Raw genomic sequence first — 25,040 nt, 5'->3', positions numbered from 1 at the left:
AGATGTTTGTTATTTAATTTCAAATACTTGCAAATTTTCCAGTTTTCTTCTTGCTATCAGTTTGTACTTTAGTTCCACCTTGATTTGAGAACATTAATTTATATGATTTCTTTTAAATTTGTTAGTTTGCTTTATTGCCAAGAATTTGGTGAATGTTTTACATGCATGTAAAAGAATTTGTATTCTGCTTTTGTGGGTAGAGTATTATATAAATTTCAGTTAGGTCACGTTGTTTGATAGTATTGTTCAGGTTTTCTATAACGTTACCAATTGTCTGCTTATTCTGTGACTATTGAGAGGAGTATTGAAATCTCTAACTATAATTATGGGTTTGTTTAATTCTCCTTTCAGTTCTGTTTGTTTTTCTTCATGTATTGTAAAACTTGGTAATAAGATGCATACATTTTTAGGATTGTTTAGGATTGTCTTTGGAGAACTGACCCCTTTCTCATTATATAATGTCTCTGTTCCTGAAAGTCTTCTTTGTTTAGTATTAATACTACCATTCCAGTTTTGTTTTGGTTAGTACTTATCTGGTATATTTTTTCCCATCGACTTACTTTTAACCTGTGTCTTTACAGTAAGGTAAGTATTTTGTGGGTAGCATGTTGTTTTTGTCCAGTCTGACAATTTGTTTTTTGTTTTTTTGTTTTGTTTTTTTGAGAGAGAGCACAAGCAGGGAGGGGCAGAGAGAGAGAAAGAGAGAGAGAATCAAGCAGGCTCCACACTGAGTGTGGAGCCCAGCATGGGGCTCAGTCTCACCAGCCTGAGATCATGACATGAGCTGAAATCAAGAGTTAGACACTTAACCCACTGAGCCACCCAGATGCCCCACAACTTTTCTTTTAAGTGATTAGTTTATACCACTTAAATTTAATTGGCTGGATCAAATCTACCTTTTGCTAATTGTTTTCTATTTGTTTCATCTGTTCTTTTCTTTTTCTTCCTTGAGTTAATTGTGTATTTTTTATGGTTCCACTTTATCTCCATTATTGAATATTTATACCTTTTTGAAAAAAACATTTTAATGGTTGCCCTAGCGTTTATGGTATATATCTTACTTGATCAAAGTTGTCTACCTTCAAATAATAATATATTGCTTCATGTTCAGTGTAGGGATCTTATAATAGTTTCTTTCTCCCATCCTTTGTGCTATCATTGTCGTATATGTTACTTTTACAGAAATGATGATAAGCACATGTTTTGTTACTGTATTTGCTTTCATCATTTGACATTTAAAGCAATTAAAAATAAGAAGTGAGTATTTTAAGTTAATATTTTATGTTCATTTTTTGCACTCTTCATTATTTTTGTAGATTCAGGTTTCTGTCTGGTGTTATATTCCTTCTGCCTAAACAGATTTCTTTGACGTGTGTGTATCTATTGGTAGTGAATGGTTTTGTTTGTCTGATAATAGCTTCATTTTTAAATTTATTTTTGAAAGATATTTTTGCTGGATATACAGTTCTGGGTTGGCTTTTTTTTTCCTTTCAGTATTTTAAAGAGGTCACTCCATTTTCTTCTAGTTTGTATGGTTTCTGATGAGAAGTCTGATGTAAATGTTATCTTTGTTCCTTTATGTAGGTAATGTGTCTTTTTTTTTTACTTTCTGCTTTCAAGGGCTTTTCTTTGTCTTTTGCTTTTGCAGTTTATTTTAGCAGTTTTTAGCAGATATATCCAGGTAGAGGTGTGCATGTGTGTGTGTGTGTGTGTTTGTGTGTGTGTGTGTGGTGAGGGTGGGTAAATGGGTAGAGAAGGATTTATCCTGGTAGATGTTCTCTGAGCTTCTTGGCTCTCTGGTTTCCTGTCTGTCTTCAGTTTTAGATAATTCTCAGCCACTATTTCTTCAAATGTTTCTTCTGCCCATTCCCTCTTTTCTACTTCTCCTGTTACAGAATTATACTATAATAGCCAGTTTCCAAGATGACCCCAATGATTCTTGCCTCTTAGTGTTAATGCCCTTGTGTAGTCCCCTCCTGCATTGATTGTACGAGGGTTGGTTATACCAGTGACATACCATCACTATCAGATTGGGTTAGAAAAATTAGGATATTAAAGACTGGGACTTCCTTCTCAGGCCCCCTCTTGCTTTCTCCTCTCTCAAATCACTTGTTTTGTGGAAGCAAGCTGCCATGCTATGAACAGCCCAGTGGAATAGACCTGCATGGTGAGAAACTGAAGCCTCCAGCCAAGAGCCACATGAATGAGTGTCAATTAAACCTTGAGATGGCTGCAACTCTAGGCAACAGCATGTTTCAACCTTGTGAGGGACCCTGAACCAGAACCAACCAGTCAGGCTGCTCCCAGATTTCTGACTCTTAGAAGCTGTGTGAGATAATGTTTGTTTTAAGCTGCTAAGTTTGGGGATAATTTGTTATACAGCAATAGATAAATAATATAAGCACATATGTTGAATTGTTTGATATTGTCCTACAGCTGCTGGATTTAAAAAAAAAAAAACAAACTTTTATTCTCTTTTTATTTCAGTTTGGGTAATTTCTTTTGACCTGTCTTCAAGTTCGTAATTTCTTTCCTTGCCTATGTCAAGTCTGCCATGGAGCCTGTTTTAAAGACCTTCTTCATTTCTTTTACTGTGGCTTTTTTTTTTTTTTTTAATTGCTAGCAGTCACATTTAATTTTCATTTGTGCTGAAATTGCCCATGTAATTTTGCATGATATTCACCTTTTCCACTAGAGCCTTTAACAAATTTAATCAGAATTATTTAAAATTCCTTATCAGATCGCTTCAACATCTGTGTCATATCTACGTCTGGTTCAGTTGATTGCTTTGTCTCTTGGTAGCATGTTGTGTTTTTTTTTCTGGGTAGAATTTATATGCAAATTTTAAGGTTCACATGTTCCGTGCTTCCTCCCTTCTTCAGTTCCCCCCTTAACTTTTTGTCTGCTCTGGCTAGTCCTAAACATAGTCTTCTGACATTCCAAGTTACTGTGGCTGTGCTTTCTGTTGTAGCCATTGACGAATTAGAGAATGCCCTTGGGCAAAGAGATAGAACCATGTAGCTCTTACCAGAGCAGTACCTCTGTATTGAGGGTAAGCTTCCCTCCAGCTCCTGCCTTCATTTTATTTCTCCCGAGTGCCTTCAGATAGGCTTTTTTTTTTGGTCCACATTTTCTAATCCTCATCAGTGGGAAGATTAGTCTAACCAATCTACTCTATCACTAGCAAAAGCTGGAAATCTGTTGGATTCCAGAACAGCAATTTAATAAACACAGATCTGATCATGTCACTTACCCACTGAAGCCCTTAAATGTCTTTCCATTTATTAATGCCCTTGGCTTTCTCTGTAGCCACATAAACTGGTCTCATGTGCTGTGCTGTAATCATACTTCCTTCTTTCAGCAAATAGCAAATTCTCACCATTTGTCTTATGTTCACTGTTAGTAAATTTGTAATTGCCTGCCATGTAGAAATTATTTCTCTTTGGCTCTCTGTTTATTTCTTTTCGGATGATCATATTCCTGTGTTCAAATCCAGCTCCAAATACAGGTACAATTTTGGGCAAGTTACTTAACCTCTTTACACCTCAGTTTTTCATTTGTGAAAGGGGAATAAAAATGATACCACTCCTACCTATAAGGTTGTTGAGAACTGTTGAGAATTGGTTGGATTGACTATACACACTCATACACATACATACACACACACACACACACACACAGAACAGTGCCTGGTATCAGGAAAACACTCAATATATAATAATTATTATTTTCAGAAATTCATATGCTGTGACTCTACTGTGTGTTAATTCCTTTATCTTCTCTGTTTTAAAAAACTTATCCTTTGTTAATATACATGTTGAGAATCACCCACCTCTGATTAGATCCCATGTGTTTTGAGTTGCCATGTGATTTATCTTATAAAAAATAAAATATTTTTTCCTCCTAACCCCAACCTTAGGGATGATAGAAATTTAAGAAACAAAGGCCTAATAAGTGGTGTGAAGTCACTCAGTAAAGAAGAATTGAGTGCAGAGTTATTAAACTTATCTCTGAACACAGATGTATGTCATCAGCCTTGTATATCTAAACAACAATTGAAAGCAGGTAGTATTCTTACTACAAATAATTAGAAATATATCTTTTATGTATCGACATTATTGATAACAATTGGAATTAATAGTAAATTTTCATCTTGTACGTTTAAAATGACATTGAAATATTTGCCGGCACACAAATGGTTAGAAATAAATGAAAATAGGAAGAAGGAAAGAAAGAGGGACAGAGAGAAAGAAAGAAAGAAATGAAAATTACAATGGTAATCCAAAAGAAAACACAGTTGACATTATTGTCTTCTACATATGCTCTTACAAATTAATTTGAATTTTTGTCCATACACTCGCATACATTTTTACATGTTTATAATCACCATATGCGGGCTATTTTGTACCTTTAAATTAATAGTAGCTACAAGAATATACAGGAAATATTCATTCAAAGTGGAGAGAAATTTTTAGCTTCCTATTCATAACCTTCTATTAATGCAATAAAAAACTGAGTAATAGGAGTTTGAAAGATTCAGATAATAGTTTTATTTTATTTTATTTAAGATTTTATTTATTTATTTGACAGACAGAGATCACAAGTAGGGAGAGAGGCAGGCAGAGAGAGGGGAAGGGAAGCAGGCTCCCTGCTGAGCAGAGAGCCTGATGCGGGGCTTGATCCCAGGACCCTGGGATCATGACCTGAGCTGAAGGCAGAGGCTTTGAGCCACCGAGGTGTCCTTAATAGTTTTATTTTTAATTTTAAACTAATACTTAAGAAAAGTGAAAGTAGTATAATTTTTTTTTTTTAATTAAAAAAAATTTTTTTTTTACCAGAATAATCTGTCCTATAGCTTGGTATTTGATGGAATGTTACATTAAATTTGACATAATTTAAAAATACATTCCAACCCTTCTCCCTGTGTTGGCAAAATAAATATTGAAATCTTTAATATTATATGTACTTTTTATGTATAATTGTATAAAGATTCACATATATAGTACTACTGCTACTTATCTTACCATTTTGGTAATAAGATTTCTTTTGTCATAATGTTCAAAATGCCATTTAGATGGAGGAAGAGGATATTTTAGTTTATGGTGTTTCAGAGGTAATATGCTTTTGTTGTCCGTTTTGTTGCTATCACTTTAAGTCCTTAGTTGGTATTTGTAGAGATGAGCCACTTAATATTTTGCATTTTGCCATAAAGAAATTGCTGTTGTCTTCAGGTATGAAAATAGTAATGTTAATGAAATGATAATCAATTGAAATAATGAAAACTTACTTTAAAAGGGTTGGCATAAACGTAGTTAAATCAGAGATTTTGGTTCTTTCAAAACAATTTACTGATGAGACCTACAATTGGAAGAATACGTTATGTTTGGAAGAAAACACACTTTGATCCATAATTGTTCATTTTCTATTATAGATTGATGAAAAGCATTCTTCTAATTTTTCCTTTTTTTGAGAATAATAAAACTAAAATTATGGTTAAAACATTACACATTTCCTAAATTTCTGTTTTAGTAAAAAGATTTTGTTGCCTTTTGTCAATTTGCTAATGTGATGTATTTATGTTGTATCTAAGACAACTATTCTATAGATACATGTTTCTAAACACTGTTTAAAGAAGTAAAGTATTGATTTGGTTTCTGTGTAATTCAAATACCAATTACATGCATAAAATGTTTATTATTTATGGCCAAATACCAATTATCTATGTAAAATATTTACTGTTCTATTGGTGTCTTAAAGCCTATAACTATTTGTTTTAAAGAAGCAACACTGTTAGAAGAGAGCTATAAGGAAGAAACTCCACATTCTGGACGACCCATTATACTTCAAAGCATTGTATCTGATCTTGAAAAATCTCTTGGAACAGCTTTATCTTCAATATTAGAAACAGAAATGAAAATTGCTTTTGGAAACCTTTGGATGGAGGTGATCATTTCAACTCTATTAGTTGAAAATTTCTGTTTCATTGCTAAAGATTTATGACCTTATCTTAGGAAATATGACTTGTATAAAATGTGTAAGTTTCATTGGGATGATCTATAACCCATTATTTTTTAGTAGTTTTTGAAATAACTTCTTGAACATTAAATGATAGACATTTCTTAAAGATTAGAAACAGTATTTTATCATTTATTCTTTTTAAGTGAACAAGTATTTATTAGGTTTTTACTGTGTGTCGGGCACATTGCCCCCACGGAGCTTAATTTGAATTCAGAAAAACTTCTATCTTCTGTAGTTTGTTTGAATTAGAATGTCTAGTATAGGGAATTCGCATAGCAATTTGTATTCAGAAAAGAAGTGTATATTTTGGCTTAACTCATATAAATATGAGAATCAAAGTATAAAAAGATCATTATTAGCAAGATAGTTTATATTTCCTAGATTCATATCTTTTCTGCAATCAGTAAAATACTGCATTTGGCCAAAATGGTCTTTTTAGTTTAGTTAATGTTTATTTGCTGTTCACATCTATAGCCAGGAGAAACGTTTTGTCCCCCCCAACCCCCGCCATGCAAATTGTAGATTGTATTTATACCAGATATTCAGTGAGCTTCTACTACTTGTCAATGTGATGTTTTTGCTGCTCTATTATATTATCAAGTACTGAACAAAAAACGATGAGAAATAAGCAGAAGATTCTAGGAGGGTTGACTTAAATTGGATATGTTATAATATCCATAGGAAAGTCATTGCATATGAATGATTCAAAACAGGATGTGCTGAGATCTTGTAATACTAACTGATTAATCTCCTTCATGAGCATGTCTTTGCAGGAGTGTAGCCAGTGTTAATGGCAGTTGACATCTTTTTCTGTATAGATTTACCTGCAGCTATATGAAATAATTGGATTGATTTCTTTCTAGAATTGACTAAGTCGGAAAGTAAATTGTCCACCTTTTCTGATTAAAACTATGCTTCTTCTGATTAAAACAGTGCTTTTGCTTTGCACACATGCACATTTTGTTTTGCACATAGTTTCTAAAACTATAAGGATTAATACTAATATGAATTTTACAAAAATAATTTGCAATGGAATTAGCACTTTAAGATTATGATTGGCTTTTAACAAAACATCTTTTAATTTAAAAAGAACCCAACTATTTTGCCCAGAAATATATGTAGGAATGCCTTAATAGGTACTTTTAAATAATAGGATTAATAAATAAATTAGTAGGTGGTAATTTTTTCAAAATACTTTTTAGATGCTGTACTTGAAACCACCATGGACTCTAATTCATTTATTACAGTGCTTTAGAAAACATTGGTTGGCTGTATTTGGATTAGTTATGGAGAAGAACTTGCTTTTAACCATCGAGAGCCTATATGAAAATCTCTGTAAAGGTATGGTTTTTTAATTTTGTCTTTAGCAATGTTATGTTAAAGTCAGACTAGTTGATATAGTCCATGGAATGTGAAGATGAATTATTAAGAAACTTGTCAATTATTTTTTAATCATTTATACTTCTGATTTCTAAAGGGAGTTTGTGGTAGCTGCATGAATGGATCCAGGTCACAGAGCTCATGACTTTTAATGGTATCACTCTTGATGTTCCTAGACATAGTGAATATATTATTTTTTATAATGTTTGAAACCCTTTAAAACCATATTTTACAGTTTATCAGGTGTATAAATGAAATTTAGATTTTTTTGAAACAATTTTATTTTTTTATTTGACAGAGAGAGAGCAAGCACAAGCAGGGGGAGCTGCAGAGGGAGCGGGAGAAGCAGACTCTCCACCCAGCAGGAAGCCCGGTGCAGGGCTGGATCCCAGGACTCTGGGGATATGACCTGAGCTGAAGGCTGATGCTTAAGCCACTGAGTTACCCAGGTGCCCCTAAAATTTAGATTTTTAAAAATTTCTTAACTGTGTTTAACACACAAACTTTGGCCACATTTCGTGTACTAATTTTAGAAGTAGTGTATCAAAGTACCTACCTAAAATACATGGTTAAGGAATAGGATTAAAAAGAGTCTCTCTGCTAAGAAGAAAAAGATGGGAAAAGCACTGATGGAATGTTATGAAAGCCCAGGTTTTATGATTAGACGAACCCTGAGAAGGTAAGTGATTTGTCCAAAGTCAGACAACTGGGTTTTTCTTGCTATAACTTTAAAAAGCAAAGTATTTATGTAACAATTACTAGGATGTTCAGTTGGTCCTTGACTTTTTTGAACTTGTAGCATGCAGTGATCTATTTATTTTAACGTATTAGTTATATCCTGTCTACTTTTGAAAAGTAACTGTAGTATAGAAGTCCATTAAGTGACAACCTGAGCACAAGATGGTTTTAAGCCAAGTTTAAAGTCACAAGAGTCAGGTAATGAAGAATAAAAAAGATAATTTTACCATAAAACATGTGCAAACAATTATTACAAAACTTGAACACGGATTTTTAACACTAAGCATCCTGGAAGCTAAAACAAAACAAAAACAGAAACATATTCTATGGGAGGTATAGCACAACCCTCTATCCTTCCCTTGAAATCTAAGTTTTTGGAAAATGTTTTGTATCTTTGAAGACTGCCTCACGGGATTTAAAGCACCTGGTTCGGTGCCTTATGATTTGTAAAAGTTACTAATTTGGGGGGCACCTGGATGGCTCAGTTGTTAAGCATCTGCCTTCTGCTCAGGTCATGATGCCAGGGTCCTGGGATCGAGCCCCACATTGGGCTCCCTGCTCTGCGAGAGACCTGCTTCTCCCTCTCCCACTCTCCCTGCTAGTGTTCCCTGTTCTCGCTCTCTCTGTCAAATAAATACAAATAAAATCTTCAAAAAAATAAAAACAAAATAAAAAAAGTTACTAATTTTTAAGTTAAAGACCTTTCCAGGCATTATCTTTAACAGTAGAAGTTATTTATAAGTGGTATTATATGAAATATGGAATGACTTATTGGATGCATCTTCAGAGTACTTTTACAAGGTGTATAGAAACATTTTCCATATCTTGAATGGAAGCATAATTTAGTTGGTTCAGTCAAAAGAGAAAGTTCCTAAATCATATATAATCTTGAACAAGATTTAGTTTTAATAAGGTGTATCTAGTTGCCATGTTCCATTTTTCTCTTTTTCCAGGGATGGACAGTGTTGGTCTTTTGCACACAGCTTAGAGGTTGTAGGCAGCAGCTCTAACAGGGAATAGGAGATGGGACGCCTGGGTGGCTCAGTTGGTTAAGCAGCTGCCTTCGGCTCAGGTCATGATCCCAGCGTCCTGGGATCGAGTCCCACATCGGGCTCCTTGCTCCGCAGGGAGCCTGCTTCTCCCTCTGCCTCTGCCTACCACTCTGTCTGCCTGTGCTCGCTCGCTCTCTCTCTAACAAATAAATAAATTAAAAAAAAAAAAAAGGAGAGAAGTGAAGAGATGGTGACTTCCTTTTGCTCAAAATTCATTTTTTGAATCATTGTGTGCATAATTTATTGATCCTTGGTCTAGAAGAATCTGATGCTTGATGTTTACTGACTTATAAAGAATATATAATAGAATTATAAAAGCCTTTTCTGCCCTAAAGTAATTTTGTGTTAGGAAAATCACAGTTTATGATTTTGTTTACTGTCTTTTAATAGTATCCTCGGCTGTTGAATTATGTATATGCAGTTAACTTCAGTATCCCAAAGAAGAGATTCTTAGATCAGTTCATAGAAAATTGTGTGGGAAATGATTAGTAGCTTTTTAAAATTTTGTTATCCATATTAACTTTAGTCTAAGTGATTGTTGACCTTATATAAGCATTAAAGTATTTCAACCATGTTCCTTTTTATGTTATGTCTAGGTACTGAATTTATCATTATTTCCTTTTAGCACAAAACCTTAGAAAGACTTCTTCTAAGAGAGAAATCAAATGATTAATTCAGGGCTATAAGCCCTATTGAATATTGACTACATACTTAAAGAAGTTGTGCCCAGTTTCCCCTTAGGAGATTTACTGGGTTCATCAGATCTACTTCTGTCCTATATGCAGCATCTCTTATCTGTCTTTTCCCACAGGAAATTAAACTAGTCGTTGCATTTAAAAATAACTAAGTGCTTCCTAAGGAAATATTCTTTTCTCTTCGTTTGATAAAGGGGAAGCCAGAAGCCTGACTATAGCCATCATATTAGACTAGAATTTCTGAATATTGTATAATTAATTATTAAAATCTACTTTTTATTTTCATTTGACCTTTCGGCATTTCTATGCAAATACTTGTATAAGTGATACAGAGTTTTTAAAACTCATAGTGCCAGCAAAAAACCATGCTGGTGTTTCAGAACATAGAAGAGTTTCTGAAACTGTGAACATTAGAAGAAAATAAAATAGGGCGCCTGGGTGGCACAGTCGCTTAAGCTCTGCTTTTGGCTCAGGTCATGATCCCAGGGTCCTGGGATTGAGCCTCAGCAGGGAGTTTGCTTCTATCTCTCCCTCTGTCTCTCCCCCTGCTTGTGTTCTCTCTCTCTCTGTATCAAATAAGTAAATAAAATGTTTAGAAAAAATAAAACAAATACACTGTAGCATGTTTATTTGAAATGCCTTTGAAAACTGTTATATAGTGCTCTAACCTAATAATGGAAAGATTTCTTCTGTTCTAAGCTTTGGTGACATTAGAAATTTGCTTAACTTCATTGTTCATAACTTAAAATCTTTGAAATCATTGTCACCACCTCTCCTAATTGGTTTGAGAATTTAAGGTAAGTAAGATTAGTTGAAAGAAAATTGTTACACCTATGAATTGTTTTTTTGTGGATTCACTCACTTTGCTAATTCATAAGGAAAATATTTTGCTAACTTGTGTTGCCCACAGCCCACCGTTACCCAAATTATTTATATTTTTCTAAAGTTGTGTTAGTTGTGTTGTGCAAAGAGAGGAAAGATTATTTTCAACAAATCTAGTATTACATTTGTTGTAATGCAATTGGAAGGCAAAACACTACATGATTAACTGAGTTGGTTATGAGAAGTACTGCATGTAACTTACATGCTTACTGCCAAGTGAGTCTTCTGATGCCCTCCATAGTCATCTATATATGAAACAAGATCCGCCTTGAAACTGTAGTTTAACTTATTTGGTAATTCTCTCTTCTGAAGAATACAGAGTACCCAAATCAACTCCAAGAACATTCTTTTGCTAAATTTAATTGTAATGCTTTTTATGCCAGAGAGGGAGATGAGGAGTGGTGTGTAGGTGTAAATGTATACTTTTCTTAAATTTCATAATTAACATTAGATTGGTTTTCCAAAGACATTTTTGTGTTGAATACTCATTCTTACCTATTTTTTCCTTCTTAATTTCTGTTACCAGCTAACAATGCAGTGGATTTTACAACATTGAAATTTCTGCTTCAGGATTCTAAAAGTTTGCTACACGCTTTCAGTACACGGTCAAATTATGATGGTATTCTTCCACAGGCCTTTGCTCAAGTCAACGAACTACTCCAAACCTTTGCAGAGGTAAGATATCTTTGGAATGCCATTTAGAGTAGCTAATCACATACGTTCTAAAAATGTTTTAGCAGACAACAGAGGTAAAGGATATTTTAATTCTAACTTATTTTAACACATGAATGGCATTAAGTGATTATTAAGTGAATTGGAGGGAAAGTAAACAATTCTTATTGCAAGTTATAAAACACATCCTCTTATGAGGAAGCACCATTACAGCAGTTGTTGGAATTTTATATTGTTTCATTTATGGATGGACGCAAGCTATGCCTTGTTGTTTGAATGCTTATTTCGCAGTGCCCCAGACAAGTGGATCACAGCATCCATCAGAATACTTTGGAAGTTTTATTTTTTATTTTTTTAAGATTTTTTAAATTTATTCATTTGACAGAGATAGATCACAAGTAGGCAGAGAGGCAGGCAGAGAGAGAGAGGAGGAGGCAGGCTCCCTGCCAAGCAGAGAGCCCGATGCAGGACTCGATCCCAGGACCCTGAGATCATGACCTGAGCCGAAGGCAGAGGCTTTAACCCACTGAGCCACCCAGGCGCCCCTGGAAGTTTTTTTTTTTTTCTAAAGATGCAGATGCCAAGCCCCTCTCAAACCTTACTGAATCAAACTTCTGGTAGTAGTACCTAGTGATACTGTTATTTTTTAATTTTGAATAATTTGAAACTTACAGAAAAGTTGCAAGAAGAGTTCAGAGGATTCCGGTGTATATCCTTTACCCAGATTCCCCAGTGTTACCCTTTTTTCACATTTGCTTTATTGTTTTCTCTGCCTACCTATCTATCTGCTTATCTAGCCACATTTTTTTCCTGAACTGTTTAAGAGTATGTTGCAAGTACAATGCTCCTTTATCCCTAAATCCTTTCATATATTTCCTAAAGAACAAGGATATCTTATGTAACTAATATAATTAATCAGGGAATTAGTATTGGTATAATACAATGATCTAATCTGTAGACCTTATTCAGACTTTGGCAACTGACCTACCAATTTTTTTTAACAATCTCTGCATGTGACCCTTATGCAGTCAGTCTAGCACTGATGCCTTTTTACCTCTTTTAAATTAACTCTGTAAGTTTCATCTCTGGTAATACTCTATTTCTGCAGCCTTCTAATTTCAAATCTAGAAGATTTCTGGGAGTTTTATATGTCAGAAACAGGTCAAAAACTCAGTATCACCATTATTAGGTATAAGACATTAATTGTACTTTATTTTTTTTATTTATTTTTTTGAAAGATTTTATTTATTTGACAGAGAGATCACGAGTAGGCAGAGAGGCAGGCAGAGAGAGAGAGGAGGGAGCAGTCTCCCCGCTGAGCAGAAAGCCCGACTCAGGACTTGATCCCAGGACCCTGAGATCATGACCTGAGCTGTAGGCAGAGGCTTAACCCACTGAGCCACCCAGGCACCCCTAGACATTAATGGTACTTTAATATATATATATCATCTTCATTTTTTTTTTCTTCCGAGTTAATGCAGTGGACCAGGTTTTTGTCAGTGTTGTTTCAAGGTCACACAGTTCCCGCTACCTGTGAATTAATGAAAGGATTAGATGATACTAAAATTCGTCATAGCTGATAGGGAAAGACTTACGTACTTGGTTATGAGAGCATCTCATGAAGTAAAAGAGGCATCTTTTTTTATAAACTAATAAGAAATACGTGGTTGAACTCCTGCGAAAGAATTGATTTAAGGGGTGAAGTGATCTTTTGGGTTAAGATGACTAAAACCATAGCAGTTGTATTTTTCCATGGCAAATGTGACTTTGAGAACCATCTGTAGGAAAGAATGGACTTGGGTATATAGAGGATTGCAGCTTGAGTCTGTTCTTGAATTGTGTAGGGAACCATAGATTAGCCTTTCCCATCACAGAATTAAGCCCTAAACCCCATCTTTAGTGAAACAAACGTAATGGAAACAAGATGGACAACTTCAGGTTACTCATAGGTTTATTAGTCTTTGAGTTAGGATTATTGAAAATAAAAAAAATTAGGACTGATTGCGATAAAAATAACAACAAATGTCCAGGTTTAAGGCTCTTTCATCAATTGGAAACCAAGAGATAGGAGTTACCACGAAACTATGGCATTAAAATTTAGTGTTATCAGATAATAGTGAGCCAACTGTATGTTGTCCACTGAGTTGTTAACTGAATTGTTATTTATTCTTGGATCCTGATTTTCCTGTTGCTACATTAGCAAGAGTCCTGAAGCCCATTGATGAAGAATCTATATCCTCATTAGTGCTTTTCCCTCAACACCCGGCATTAGTGTGATTTCTTGAAACAACCTGTGTTGTTTCCATGATTAGAACTCTGAAGTGTTGCTAATTCATTGTCTAAGTCAGCCAGGAACTCTGTGATTTAGTTTGGGCTTTTAAAATACACTTTCAGAAGGAGTCATTTTGTAGAACGCATTAGATTTGATATATGACCTAAATACTTAGTCCTGCCTGTCTCAGTAACTCGAGCACCAAATAGATTACCTCCAGAGACAGGGTATCTAAATACAGTAATTGTTAAATTAAAAAAAAAAAAAAAAGGCTCCCAAACTTAATGTACCAAGTGTAGAAAATCAGGAAAAAAGGAATATTCATTTGTTTACTTCTGAAAGGCTTGTGAGAAAACAAAGCAGAGACTCAACCAAAATGATCATTTTCCAGATTTTTATATAAATGGGGTGGGAAACAGGAAAAGGATGTATACATTTTTCTTTGATAAGCCTTCCAACCAAAAAAATAAGACTTGCTCTGCCAGGATGATAGAATAATTAAAGTCAGCCTTATTATTAAGTTTTAGACCTTCATGTCTGAGGAGCCTCATCCTGAGTAGTTGTGTTTTGGGTTTTTTTTTCTTCTTTTTGTTTTGTTTTCAGGGACAGAGAACGGGGTAAGGGGGCAAAGGGAGAGGGAGAGAATCTTAAGCAGACTGCGCCCTCAACATGGAGCCCAACACGGGGCTCAACTCACGACCCTGAGATCATGACCTGAGCCGAAATCAAGAGTTGGACGCTTAACCAGTTGAGCCACCGGGTGCCCCTGACTAGCTGTGTTTTTAATCTCTGATTAATTAACCTCTCTGAGCCTAATTTCTTCTTTTATGAAATGAGGATAATAATCTGTGCCTCAGAACTGTCATGAGAATTAAATAAATTAATACTTTTAAAGCATTGAGTCCCTGGCACTAGTAAGTACTGTGTAGGTGTTTGGGAAAGACATCCATCTGCATAGTTGTATATAGTAATATTTGAGAGCTGAGGAGACGAGGCAGTATGTGGTGATTAAAAGAATATATCTTGGAACAAAATATGTCTTTCCATCCATGTATATTTATTAATGTAAATAGGGGAAAACAGGAAAAAGAAAACACAGGGAAAAAAATTCTTTTTTCTTCCTGCTCCCAAAGATAGAAAAGGGGAATATTTACTTTTATTGCTGGAGAGAGGTCAGAAGCCCATTCAGAGTCAGACTCCTGAAGGTCAGGTTCTATTTATGAGTCTTACCAGCTGTGTAACCTTGTACGAGTTATTGGCCCGAAAATATGGATGATCATAGTATCTGTTTCACAGAGCAGTTGTGAGGATTAAATGAGCTAATAGATACAAAGTTTTTAGAAAGTTCCTATGCGTAAGAAATGTTCCATAAATACTGCTATTTCCAATAGTGTTGGAACTTTTTTATTTTTTAATTAACATGAAACTAACAACCCATAAGCTAACCTTTGAAATCAACTGTTATCAATAAGGAAGCCTAGAGAAATGGAATGATTTTATTTAAGTTACAGTAGTGCCAAGACAAAAAAAAACCCAAGTTTTAAATGTCAAAGTTTTTTTTCATTCTATCAGAGTTTTTTCCACTTAATATTTTTCCCCGAAGGTGATTAAAAAAAATTATTTGAATCAATAATATAGCTCTTATACTCTGTTCAGTATCTTTAATTATCAATATTTAAAATATGCTCAGGTCTGCATTCTTAAGTACTTGTCATTGGCTATGGGGTTTACTGCACTAACTCCTTCCAGCAATTACCAAACTTCTTAAAGAGCGATCTATTAACCCTTGTTTCCATTTCTTCAGTCATTTCCTACTTAATCCTTTACAAGTAGAATTCTGCCTCCATATTCTGTTAGGTGAATTGGGTTATCATTGATCAAATCCAGCATTTTCTCCCTCTTTCTAGTTTCTCAGCACTTGATGTAGTCCACTCTTTATTTCCCGAAACTTACCTCTTTGGGCTTCTCTTGCTTTCGAGTACTTCTGACTCTTCCCATATCTTGTCAGTCTCTCTTTTTCTTGCTAATTTCCTCCCTTCCTCCTTTAGTTTGTCTACCTTTCACTACTTTCTCCTCCCCCTCCCCCTCCCTCCCTCTCCTCCTCCTCCTCCTCCTCCTTTTTCTTTTTTTGCTATTTTCTCTCTAACAATCTCATCTACCTCTGAGGTTTGTCTGCATGGGAATGAGTCCCAGCTTTATCTTTTGAGCTACAAATCTGCATATCCAATTACCTGCTAGATATCTTTACTTAAATATCTTTTTATTCTTCACAGTAGACATTCTAAACACAGACCTATGGTCTGTTTCTCCTCTTTTCCACAACCAGCCTTTCTTCTTGGCTTTACTACAGGTGGCCGTAAAATGCAGAAATGTAGATAAATGTACATTAAATGCGTTACTGCTATTGCATTATAATACATGATACATTCAGTGTGTTGCCCTCAAATAAAACTGTGTCTTTACATTCCTCTGGAGCAGTAAATCAAGGAGGTTTGATCTATTTTTACCTCATGGACACTTTATATTTCTATTATTTGTGCAATTATTCTTGTAGACATCAAATTTTAAAAATCTTAGAGTCTCCTTCATTTCCTGAATCTAGATTTTGGCTAAATCTTTTAAAATTTTTCTTGTGTACATTTTTTTTTTCTTTTTCTTCTTCTGCCTTTTCAACCTAATTCAAGTTCTCAGGACTAGTCTACTGGATTATTTCAGTAACCTTCTAGACAGTCTCCTTGCCTCGAGAAACCTTCAGTGGCTTCTTCAATGGCAAAAGGTTTACATTCTGTCTTTTTTTTTTTTTTTCCATAATAATCCATTCTTGTTAATGGATCGTAGAGTACTTGGAGGCTTGATTCCACATGTTTATCATTGTATCCTAAGTGTTTCTCTGTCTTGTTCAATACCATATGTGTAGAAGGGTTCAAATAGTATTCTTAAATTGATATTAGCCTGTTAGCTAAGAAAGGTCACTATAATAAATACATTGGAACTATTTGATATAAATGGAAAAGGAAAAAAATATATATTTTAGCTCTGATGCTTTTCTGGAATATTCTGTACATAATCAAGGACAAAGAATAGTCAACACTTCTTGGAAAGCTAGAACACTCTAAGCACAATTGGCATTGTTTCTCTCACTTCCTAGTGACGGACTAGCTGAAATTTGTGTAATTCTTATTTCCCCAGGTCAAGGCAAAACTTAAGCAAAATCCTTCAGAAACTACAGTGGGTAAAAAGCAAGAAGATACTTCTTTGATGAAGTCTGATAACCAAGAAATCACCATTTTCTCAGGTTCTCATCTTCCACAACCCAACAGGCATCAAGAAATCTGGTCTATCCTAGAGAATGTTTGGATTACATTATATCAGAACAGGTACTAAATTTCCAAGAATTTTCCATCGTTAATGTTATTCATTGAACAGTTAGTATTTGGGTTATGAGTTTAATGTATTAGGTTATCTAACTGAGGGCCTTTTATCAAATTGGTGCCTTAGAAACAGTGATGCTTAAGTAAGGGTGCAGTCAGATTTATCTCGAGTGTTTTAAAAATACATATGCCTAGGCTCTGTCCCTAGAAATTCTGACTTGACAGGACTGAGGTGACACTGAGCTAGTGCATTAAAAAAAAAAAGATCTCTATAGGTGATTCGGATGTGAAACCTTCATGAGAAGTATTTCCCATGTATGTCAGAACCAATAAAAGCCACCTAGATTGGCTAAACAAATTAGCAGGACACAAAGCCTTAATGACATTTAAGATAATCTAAGAAAAGGTCATTTTGGTTTAGGGAAAATTCATGTAAGACTTTCTAAAAAGAAAGATAAATACTTATATTTAAAAGGAAGAAATGCTTTTTATTCCTTTGACACCCATGAAAGCATACTCTGTTCTTGGTAAAATGAAAAGATAGAGACCATTTGTGAGTAGTTCTTTAAATGCTGCTGGAGTAGTTTAAAAAAATAATTTAAAATAACTGCGTTTAAAGTAGGCCGACCTTCTCTCCTGGACTTTTTCCCAAGCCCATAATCTTTATATAATTTTATATATATCATATTTGCGGGTCAAACTGAAAGCTTTTAGTATGATTTTTGTTCAAGGGCTCAGTATCACTGTTATTTTGGATTAAGATCATCTGTCATTTCCTCTGTCAGAAAATGGGCAGCAAAGTAATATGAGCACTCTTTTTAAACATCTTTTCTCTCTTACAACACTGTAGACCCATTTTTAGTCCTTGGCTACAATTATAAGTTCTTTCAAACAAATGTGTAGTTTGTCACTCTAAAGAAATACCAATAACTAACATGTAAGCTAAATTTGTGTTTTCATGTAATGCATTTGTATTTTCATATCTTTGTTTTGTCCAGTCTTAACATATTGGAAATGTTTTGGCTAATCAGATATTCTTGTTAGCAGGAAGTTACCCCATATACTAGGCAAAGATTATCACTTTCAAAATAAAATAGATTAAAGCCATTTCTAAGATATTTTTTTTTCATTTCTAAGATATTTTAATCTTCTTTTCATTTAGAAAATATTTCTAAATTTCATTTAGAAAATAAAATTTTCATTTTAGAAAAATTCAAATATTCAGAATTTGAATACCTTGTCTTAGAATTGACCTATAATATGCATACATTTGTGTTGGATGTTAGAGTTCCAGGTAAATTCTGTATAATAAATCGACTTTACTTTGTAGTATTTCAGTACATGAAGAATTCTTATATTGCTGTATCAGTGCTTAGTTCTTAAGCGTACTTCATTGCTTCTCATGCCTGACTGTGTACCAGAGTCACTGTAAAACTTTTCAATATATTCATGCTTGAGCCCTTCATTGAGAGCTGCTCATTTGAAGGTTGAGTAGGTTAGGAGGGAGGCAAGATGGCAGAGGAATCTCTGGGGACCTCATTTTGTCTGGTGCCCTGAATTTATCTGGATATCTACCAAACCATCCCGAACACCCATGACATCAGCCTGAGATGTAAGAATATATATCTGGATCTCTACAAGCAGAAAAACTCTGCCAGGCCTGAGTAGTGGCATCTGACTGCTCCGATTTTTCCTAGGGTGCATCCTGCCGGGATTATGGTTGATATTTTGGACTCTGTACATTCCCTCAACATCCCTCAACAGAATGATTAGGAGGAGGAACTCCCAGCAAAGAAAAGAACCAGAGACAATGGCCTCTGCCACAGACTTAATGGATATGGATATAAGCAAGATGTCAGAAATAGACTTCAGAGTAACACTTATGAAGTCACTATCCAGGCTTGAGAAAAGTATTAGCGACAATTTAGAATCTCTAAGGGCAGAAATGAGAGCTAATCACGCCAAACTTAAAAATGCTATGAAGGAGATGCAGTCTAAACTGGATACTCTGACTGCCAGGGTACATGAGAAAGCAGAACGAATTAGTGGTCTAGAAGATAAGATGATAGAAAGGAAGGAAGTCAAGGAGTATAGAGATAAACAACTAGAAGCCCATGAGAGCAGAGTTAGAGAGATCAGTGATGTCATGAAACGTTCCAAAGTTGGATCCTTGAAGGTTTGGAGAGAGAGAGAGAGAGAGAGAGAGAGAGGACTAGAAGTTGTACTTGAGAAAATCATAGCTGAGAACTTCCCTAATATGGGGAAGGAAATAAGAATTCTTGTCCAAGAGGCAGAGAGGATCCCTCCCAAGATCAATAAAAATAGACCAATGCTCTGGTATATAATAGTAAAACTTGCTAATCTTAGAGCCAAGGCAGCTATCCTGAGAGCAGCTAGGGGGAAGAGATTTCTTACCTATGGCGGGAGGAACATCAGAATAATGTCAGACCTGTCCACAGAGACCTGGCAAGCCAGAAAGGGCTGGCAAGCCAGAATCAGGGTACTAAATGAGAAGAACATGCAACCAAGAGTACTTTATTGAGCAAGGCTGTCATTCCCAACAGATGGAGAGACGACAAGCTTTCAGGAGAGGCAGAAACTGAAAGAATATGTGACCACCAAACCAGCCCTGCAAGAAACAATAAAAGGGGGGTTCTGTAAAAGAAGAAAGACCTCCAAGAATATCATAGAGCAGAAATTTACAGAGACAATCTATAGAAACAGGGGCTTTATAGGAAACAGGGGCTTTACAGGCAATATGATGGCACTAAATTAATATCTTCCGGTAGTTACTCTCAATGTGAATGGCCTAAATGCTCCCCTGAAATGGCACGGTGTTGAAGATTGGATACAAAGACAGGACCCGTCCATATGCGGTCTACCAGAGGTTCATTTGAAACCTAAAGACACCTCCAGGTTGAAAGTGAGGGGATGGAGAATCATTTATCATGAAGGTATCGTAGGCTACTAGTGTTTCAGAATACTTTTTCTTTTAGAAAGGTCAAACTGTACTTACTAACCATTCTATTTCTTCAGATTTCCTAAGTTTTCCCTTTTGCAGACTTGTCAAAATGCTTTACCCCTTTCATACATGTAGGAATGTGGAAAAGCAATTTTAATGGTTCCTCAATACATTAAACATGCCATCATCATATGACCCAGCACTTCTACTCTTAGATATATACCTAAAAGAACTGAACACAAATGTTCAAACAGAAACATGTGCATGAATGTTCACAACTATTTACAATAGCTAAAGTGGAGACAGTCCTATGTGCATCAACAGATGAGTGGATACACGAAATGTGGTGTCTCATAAAATGGGTATATCCATAAAATGGAATATTACTCAGCCATAAGGAAGTATCCATACACAATATGGTGTGAATGAATTCAGAAACATGCTAAGTGAAGGAAGTCAGACACGAAAGGTCACATGGCATATGATTTCATTTATATTAAATATCCCCAACAGGTAAATCTATAGAAATAGAAAATAATTAGTGGCTACCAGGAACTGCAGAGAGGGAGGAATGGTGAGTGCTTAATGAGTACAGGGTTTCCTTTTGGCGTGATGAAGATGTTCTATGAGTAGATAGTGGTGATGGTTGTAGACATTGTGAATGTATCCAATGCCTCAGAATTGTATACTTTGAAATGTTAAAATGGTAATTTTATGTTTTTTTTTCACCACAATTATTTTTAAAAATGCTTTGGAAAGTAATGTGAAGTAAGAAACTTCCCTTGAATGCTACTACCTAAAGGTAACCAGTAGTTAACATGGTTATTCTCATTTTACCCAGCTGTATTTTAAAGCATGGTTATTAGTTTTCTAGGGCTGCCATAGCAAATTACCACAAACTAGGTGGTTTAAAATAACAGAGATTTATTCATTCACGGTTCTGGAAACTGTCAAGTCTGAAATCCAGGTGTCTGTCTTCAGGATTGATTGTTTTGGGAAGTTCTACAAAGATCCCATTTCAAATAAAGTCCCATTCTGAGGTTCTGGGTGAACATGAATTTCAGGGGCATACTCATCAACCCAGTACAGCATATAATTTGATTTTTTTATATGGTGGTGGTTATGTTCTCTAAATAAATTTTGTACACCTTTATTTTTCTATCTTATAGATGGTGTAAACATTATTTTAGTAGTTCTTTGGTATTTCATCAGGTGGCTAATTCACTATTAACACTTTTTACATCATTGCATGTGTAGGTGATTACTAATTGTTGACCAGTTGCAAGTTATTATTAATGTGCTAGATTTCTAAAATTGGAATTACCAGAGTAAGGTGTATGGATATTTAAAACTTCTAGTTTCAGGGAACATGTATATCTGATGTCTTTTTTTTTCTTCATCCTTATGTACGGGAGTACTGTTAGTATTTATGGATTGATTTGAATACAGATTAACAGTATTACTTCTGTGTCATGGTCTCTTGATAAGAAACATTATTCCCGGGGCGCCTGGGTGGCTCAGTGGGTTGAAGCCTCTGCCTTCAGCTCGGGTCATGATCCCAGGGTCCTGGGATCGAGCCCTGCGTCGGGCTCTCTGCTCGGCGGGGAGCCTCCTTCCTCCTCTCTCTCTGCCTGCCTCTCTGCCTACTTGTGATCTCTGTCTGTCAGACAGATAAATAAAATCTTTAAAAAAAAAAAAAAGAAAGAAACATTATTCCCACAGCTTGTAAGTATTACTTTAGATTACACGCAAACAGTTGTTACCCTGGATCCTTTGCATGAATGGTAGCCTGGACATTCACAAGTCATTGTCTCTTATTTATAATTTAAATCAATCAGGATTATGAGAGAGGAGTTATAAATATTACCTCATTTTATATATTAGAAATGGAGATGCTTGAACTACAGTAAATGTGCATGTATACCTATGAGTATCTTTTCTTTTTCTCTATTTTAGCATGGATGTATTTCAAAGATTGGGCTCAAATGCTGCTTTGACTTCTTCAAAAATAGCATCATTTGAAGAAGCATATGTATCTCTTCAAAAGTTAATGGCAGCTGTGAAAGACATTCTTGAAGGAATTCAGAGGTAAACACTAATTAATTAAAAAATTTCACTTATTACTTTTCTCTTTCTTCCAGGTTTATGGGCCTTTTCAGAGGTTCTGGGAGCCTTCCAAAAAATTTTATAAACTAATGACTTTTAGGCTTACCTTTTCTCTCTCCCTTGTAAAGAATCCCTATTTAGAGTCTGGACCACTAGAATGTTTCTAGTTTTTCCTTTGTAGAAAAAATATGCCAGGTTATAAGCTTCATAAAGAACCTTATTTTCATTATTGTGCAACTTTAGCTCCTAAAACAGTGCCTGGCATATAATGGGCACTCAGTATTTCCTTGTTGAATAAATATATGTGTAGGTAATTATCACTACCCTTTAAAAACAAATATATGTTAATATTTGTTAACATGATTGATTTCCTCAAATACAGTCTCTTAGGACTGCAAACTGAAAAAGTCTGTGAAGCAACATTGTCTTGTGATGCTTTGAGACTTCTACATATGTGATTATTTTAAATATTTGTGGAGCACATAGAAACCATAGAGCCAGAAAGCTGTAAAATGGACCAGACATCACCTTTATAGAATAAAGTCAGATGTTTTCTTTTGTGACAGTAAAGAATACTATACTTAATCTTGCAAGTTTTTGGATACATACCAAAATTGCTTGACCTGAGTTAAATCTGCAGCTTGCTCACAGAAGACTATTGTTCCTTATAAATTAAAAACCAAAAACCAAAGAAATAAAACTGATTTGATTTGATTTGATTATGTCCAAACTTTAAAAACTTGGATTTTTGAAACAACAGTAGTTTTTAAGCTTTTTTCACCCTTTCCTCTTCAGGGTTTTTGGAAACTTCATCTCGTTGTTAACACACACACTCTTTTTACTCCTTTTTGGATCACAGTTGGCTAAGTGATTTTTAGAATAGCTTTTTGGTGTTCTTAAGTTGCTAATGAATTGAAGATGTGGCAGATCCCAAGGCAAGTGAAATTTATCATCTCTCAGTGGAAATAATAAGGGAATACTAAATAAGAGTAGCTTTATGAGGGAGAAATAGTCAGTTTTTAATTTTAGTTATATATTTTCACATTCTAGGTTGCATTAAAGCCATTCTTGACACAACCTTTTCTCCAGAAAGTAGGGCTAGCAATCTGTATTCAGTTACTCATTCAAGGCTCTGGGGAATCCAAATTAGATTCAATCTCTGACTTCAAAGAGGTTGTTTGTAGAAAGAGTGTAAACAGTCACATTACAACAGATAATTGCAATGGAGTTGTTAATATTCTAATAGGAAAATATGCAGTGGAGGGAGGAAGTGTTTGGCAATAGATGAGGTTGGTGGGGAATGTCTTGTAGGCCACTCAAAGCAATTTCTACTTTATCCCATAGGCTAGCATTGCATACATTTAGGTCTGTTAATTATATCCCTGGACAGAAGTGTTTCTGATCCAAAAAGTTTTGGAGATACTGCGTACTACACTGTGCTCTTGGAAAATCACTGTATGTCCATTTACATATTGATGGGTTTTATAAACCTTTTTGATTTTAGGAGCTTTAAACATATAGGTGTCTGGATGCCCCAGGCCAGAGACTCTGATGTAATTGGTCTAAGTGCGTACCTGGCTAACAGGATTTTAAACCTTCAGCAGGTGATCCTAATGTGTAGTCAAGGTTGAGAACCACTAGACAATATTCTTAACCAGTGGTTCTCAAAGTGTAGTCACAGAATTGGCATCCTCGTCTCTACCTGGAACTTGTTACAAATGCAAATTCTCAATCCCTGCCAGACCCTCCTGAATCAGAAACTCAGGGTGGGTCTAGTAGTCTGTGTACCCAAGGTGATTCTCTGCACATCATAGGCTGAGCACCACTGGTATCATGTCAAGCCAGAGTGGAGAAGTTATAGCGTGTACTGCTTCCATAAGTTGTATTTGAAGAAATAAATATTTGATTTTAAAGGCTGATAGAATTTTGTGATTCTTTCCTCTAAGGACACAACACCTCCAGAAATAAGAAAATATTAGTGGCTCTGTTACTTTTTTGCATCTTAACCTGGGGCCATAAATTGTCTTGAGCCTTGGTATTCATCTATAAACCCAATATAATAGTACCTTTCCAGAGCTTTTCAGAAAGTTCCTGTGCTTTGAAAGTCAGGTGTTGATATAACTAACCAAACCAGTTAGTTACTTGTTGGGGGAACTTGTTAAAAATGCAGAGTTCTAGTTGTAGTGAAATCACAATATCTGTAGATATTTCATAGAGGGAGGGAAATTGTATTTTTAACAAGCATTCCAGAAGATTTATATGCAGGTGGTGGGGAGGAACCACAGTAAGGAAACAAATTCAAATTCCTATAATGAATATATTAGAACCACTTTGCCACCAGTAGAGGGCATTGTGAATAAAAAAAGTTGCTCATTTCAGCATTCATTAATCTACAGGAAATTACTAACATCACAAGGTTTTTCTTTTTGAAGCCCTTCAGACAACAGGCATTTACATCAAAATGTAATAGAAGTTAATAATTACGTTATTTTGTCAAGTGTGTATGTAGTCTTAAAATCTTTAAGAAACAGTCATATTCAACTCAGTTAAATTTTTTTTGGGTGGCTAACTATGGGTAGATTTCTAAACTTTTTAAACATTGAAAAATACACTCAACTTTGTAGTGACTGCATATCATTAGCATTTTCTGACACTTGTTAAACTGGAATAGTTTTATTTGATTTTGAGACACATACTCATTGAATATAGCTCAACTCTTATTTTTTATCATAGCAGATCATGTATGTTGTTACATTGGGAATCAATAACAAGGTGACTTGTTAACCCAGTCTTTTCTTTAAAGAAGTACATGAAAATGTGTTTATTAAACTAAGAGTTTGGGCTTCTAGTTCCAGACTTATCCCTTTGACTTTAGACCTGTTACCTCCCCTT

At 35.1% G+C, this 25,040-nt stretch overlaps 1 protein-coding gene across 2 annotated transcripts in view; it reads left to right on the top strand.

Moving 5' to 3' along the window:
* Positions 1 to 25,040, top strand: part of SWT1 (SWT1 RNA endoribonuclease homolog) — a 100,051-nt gene that overhangs the window by 34,257 nt on the left and 40,754 nt on the right. For both annotated transcript variants that reach the window (XR_013967995.1, XM_080824191.1), the window contains exons 11-16: positions 3,920 to 4,065; positions 5,780 to 5,943; positions 7,221 to 7,359; positions 11,292 to 11,440; positions 16,899 to 17,086; positions 21,999 to 22,130. Coding sequence is in view for 1 of the 2 variants with exons in the window: in XM_080824191.1 (XP_080680317.1) it covers positions 3,920 to 4,065; positions 5,780 to 5,943; positions 7,221 to 7,359; positions 11,292 to 11,440; positions 16,899 to 17,086; positions 21,999 to 22,130 (918 nt within the window). In the remaining variant the exon portion in view is untranslated. The remainder of the gene's footprint in view (positions 1 to 3,919; positions 4,066 to 5,779; positions 5,944 to 7,220; positions 7,360 to 11,291; positions 11,441 to 16,898; positions 17,087 to 21,998; positions 22,131 to 25,040) is intronic.

Source organism: Martes martes (genome assembly GCF_963455335.1).
Source record: "Martes martes genome assembly, chromosome: 15".
Lineage (NCBI taxonomy): Eukaryota > Metazoa > Chordata > Mammalia > Carnivora > Mustelidae > Martes > Martes martes.
Note: the sequence above shows the minus strand (reverse complement) of the source record. Positions and strands in the feature narration are given on the sequence as shown.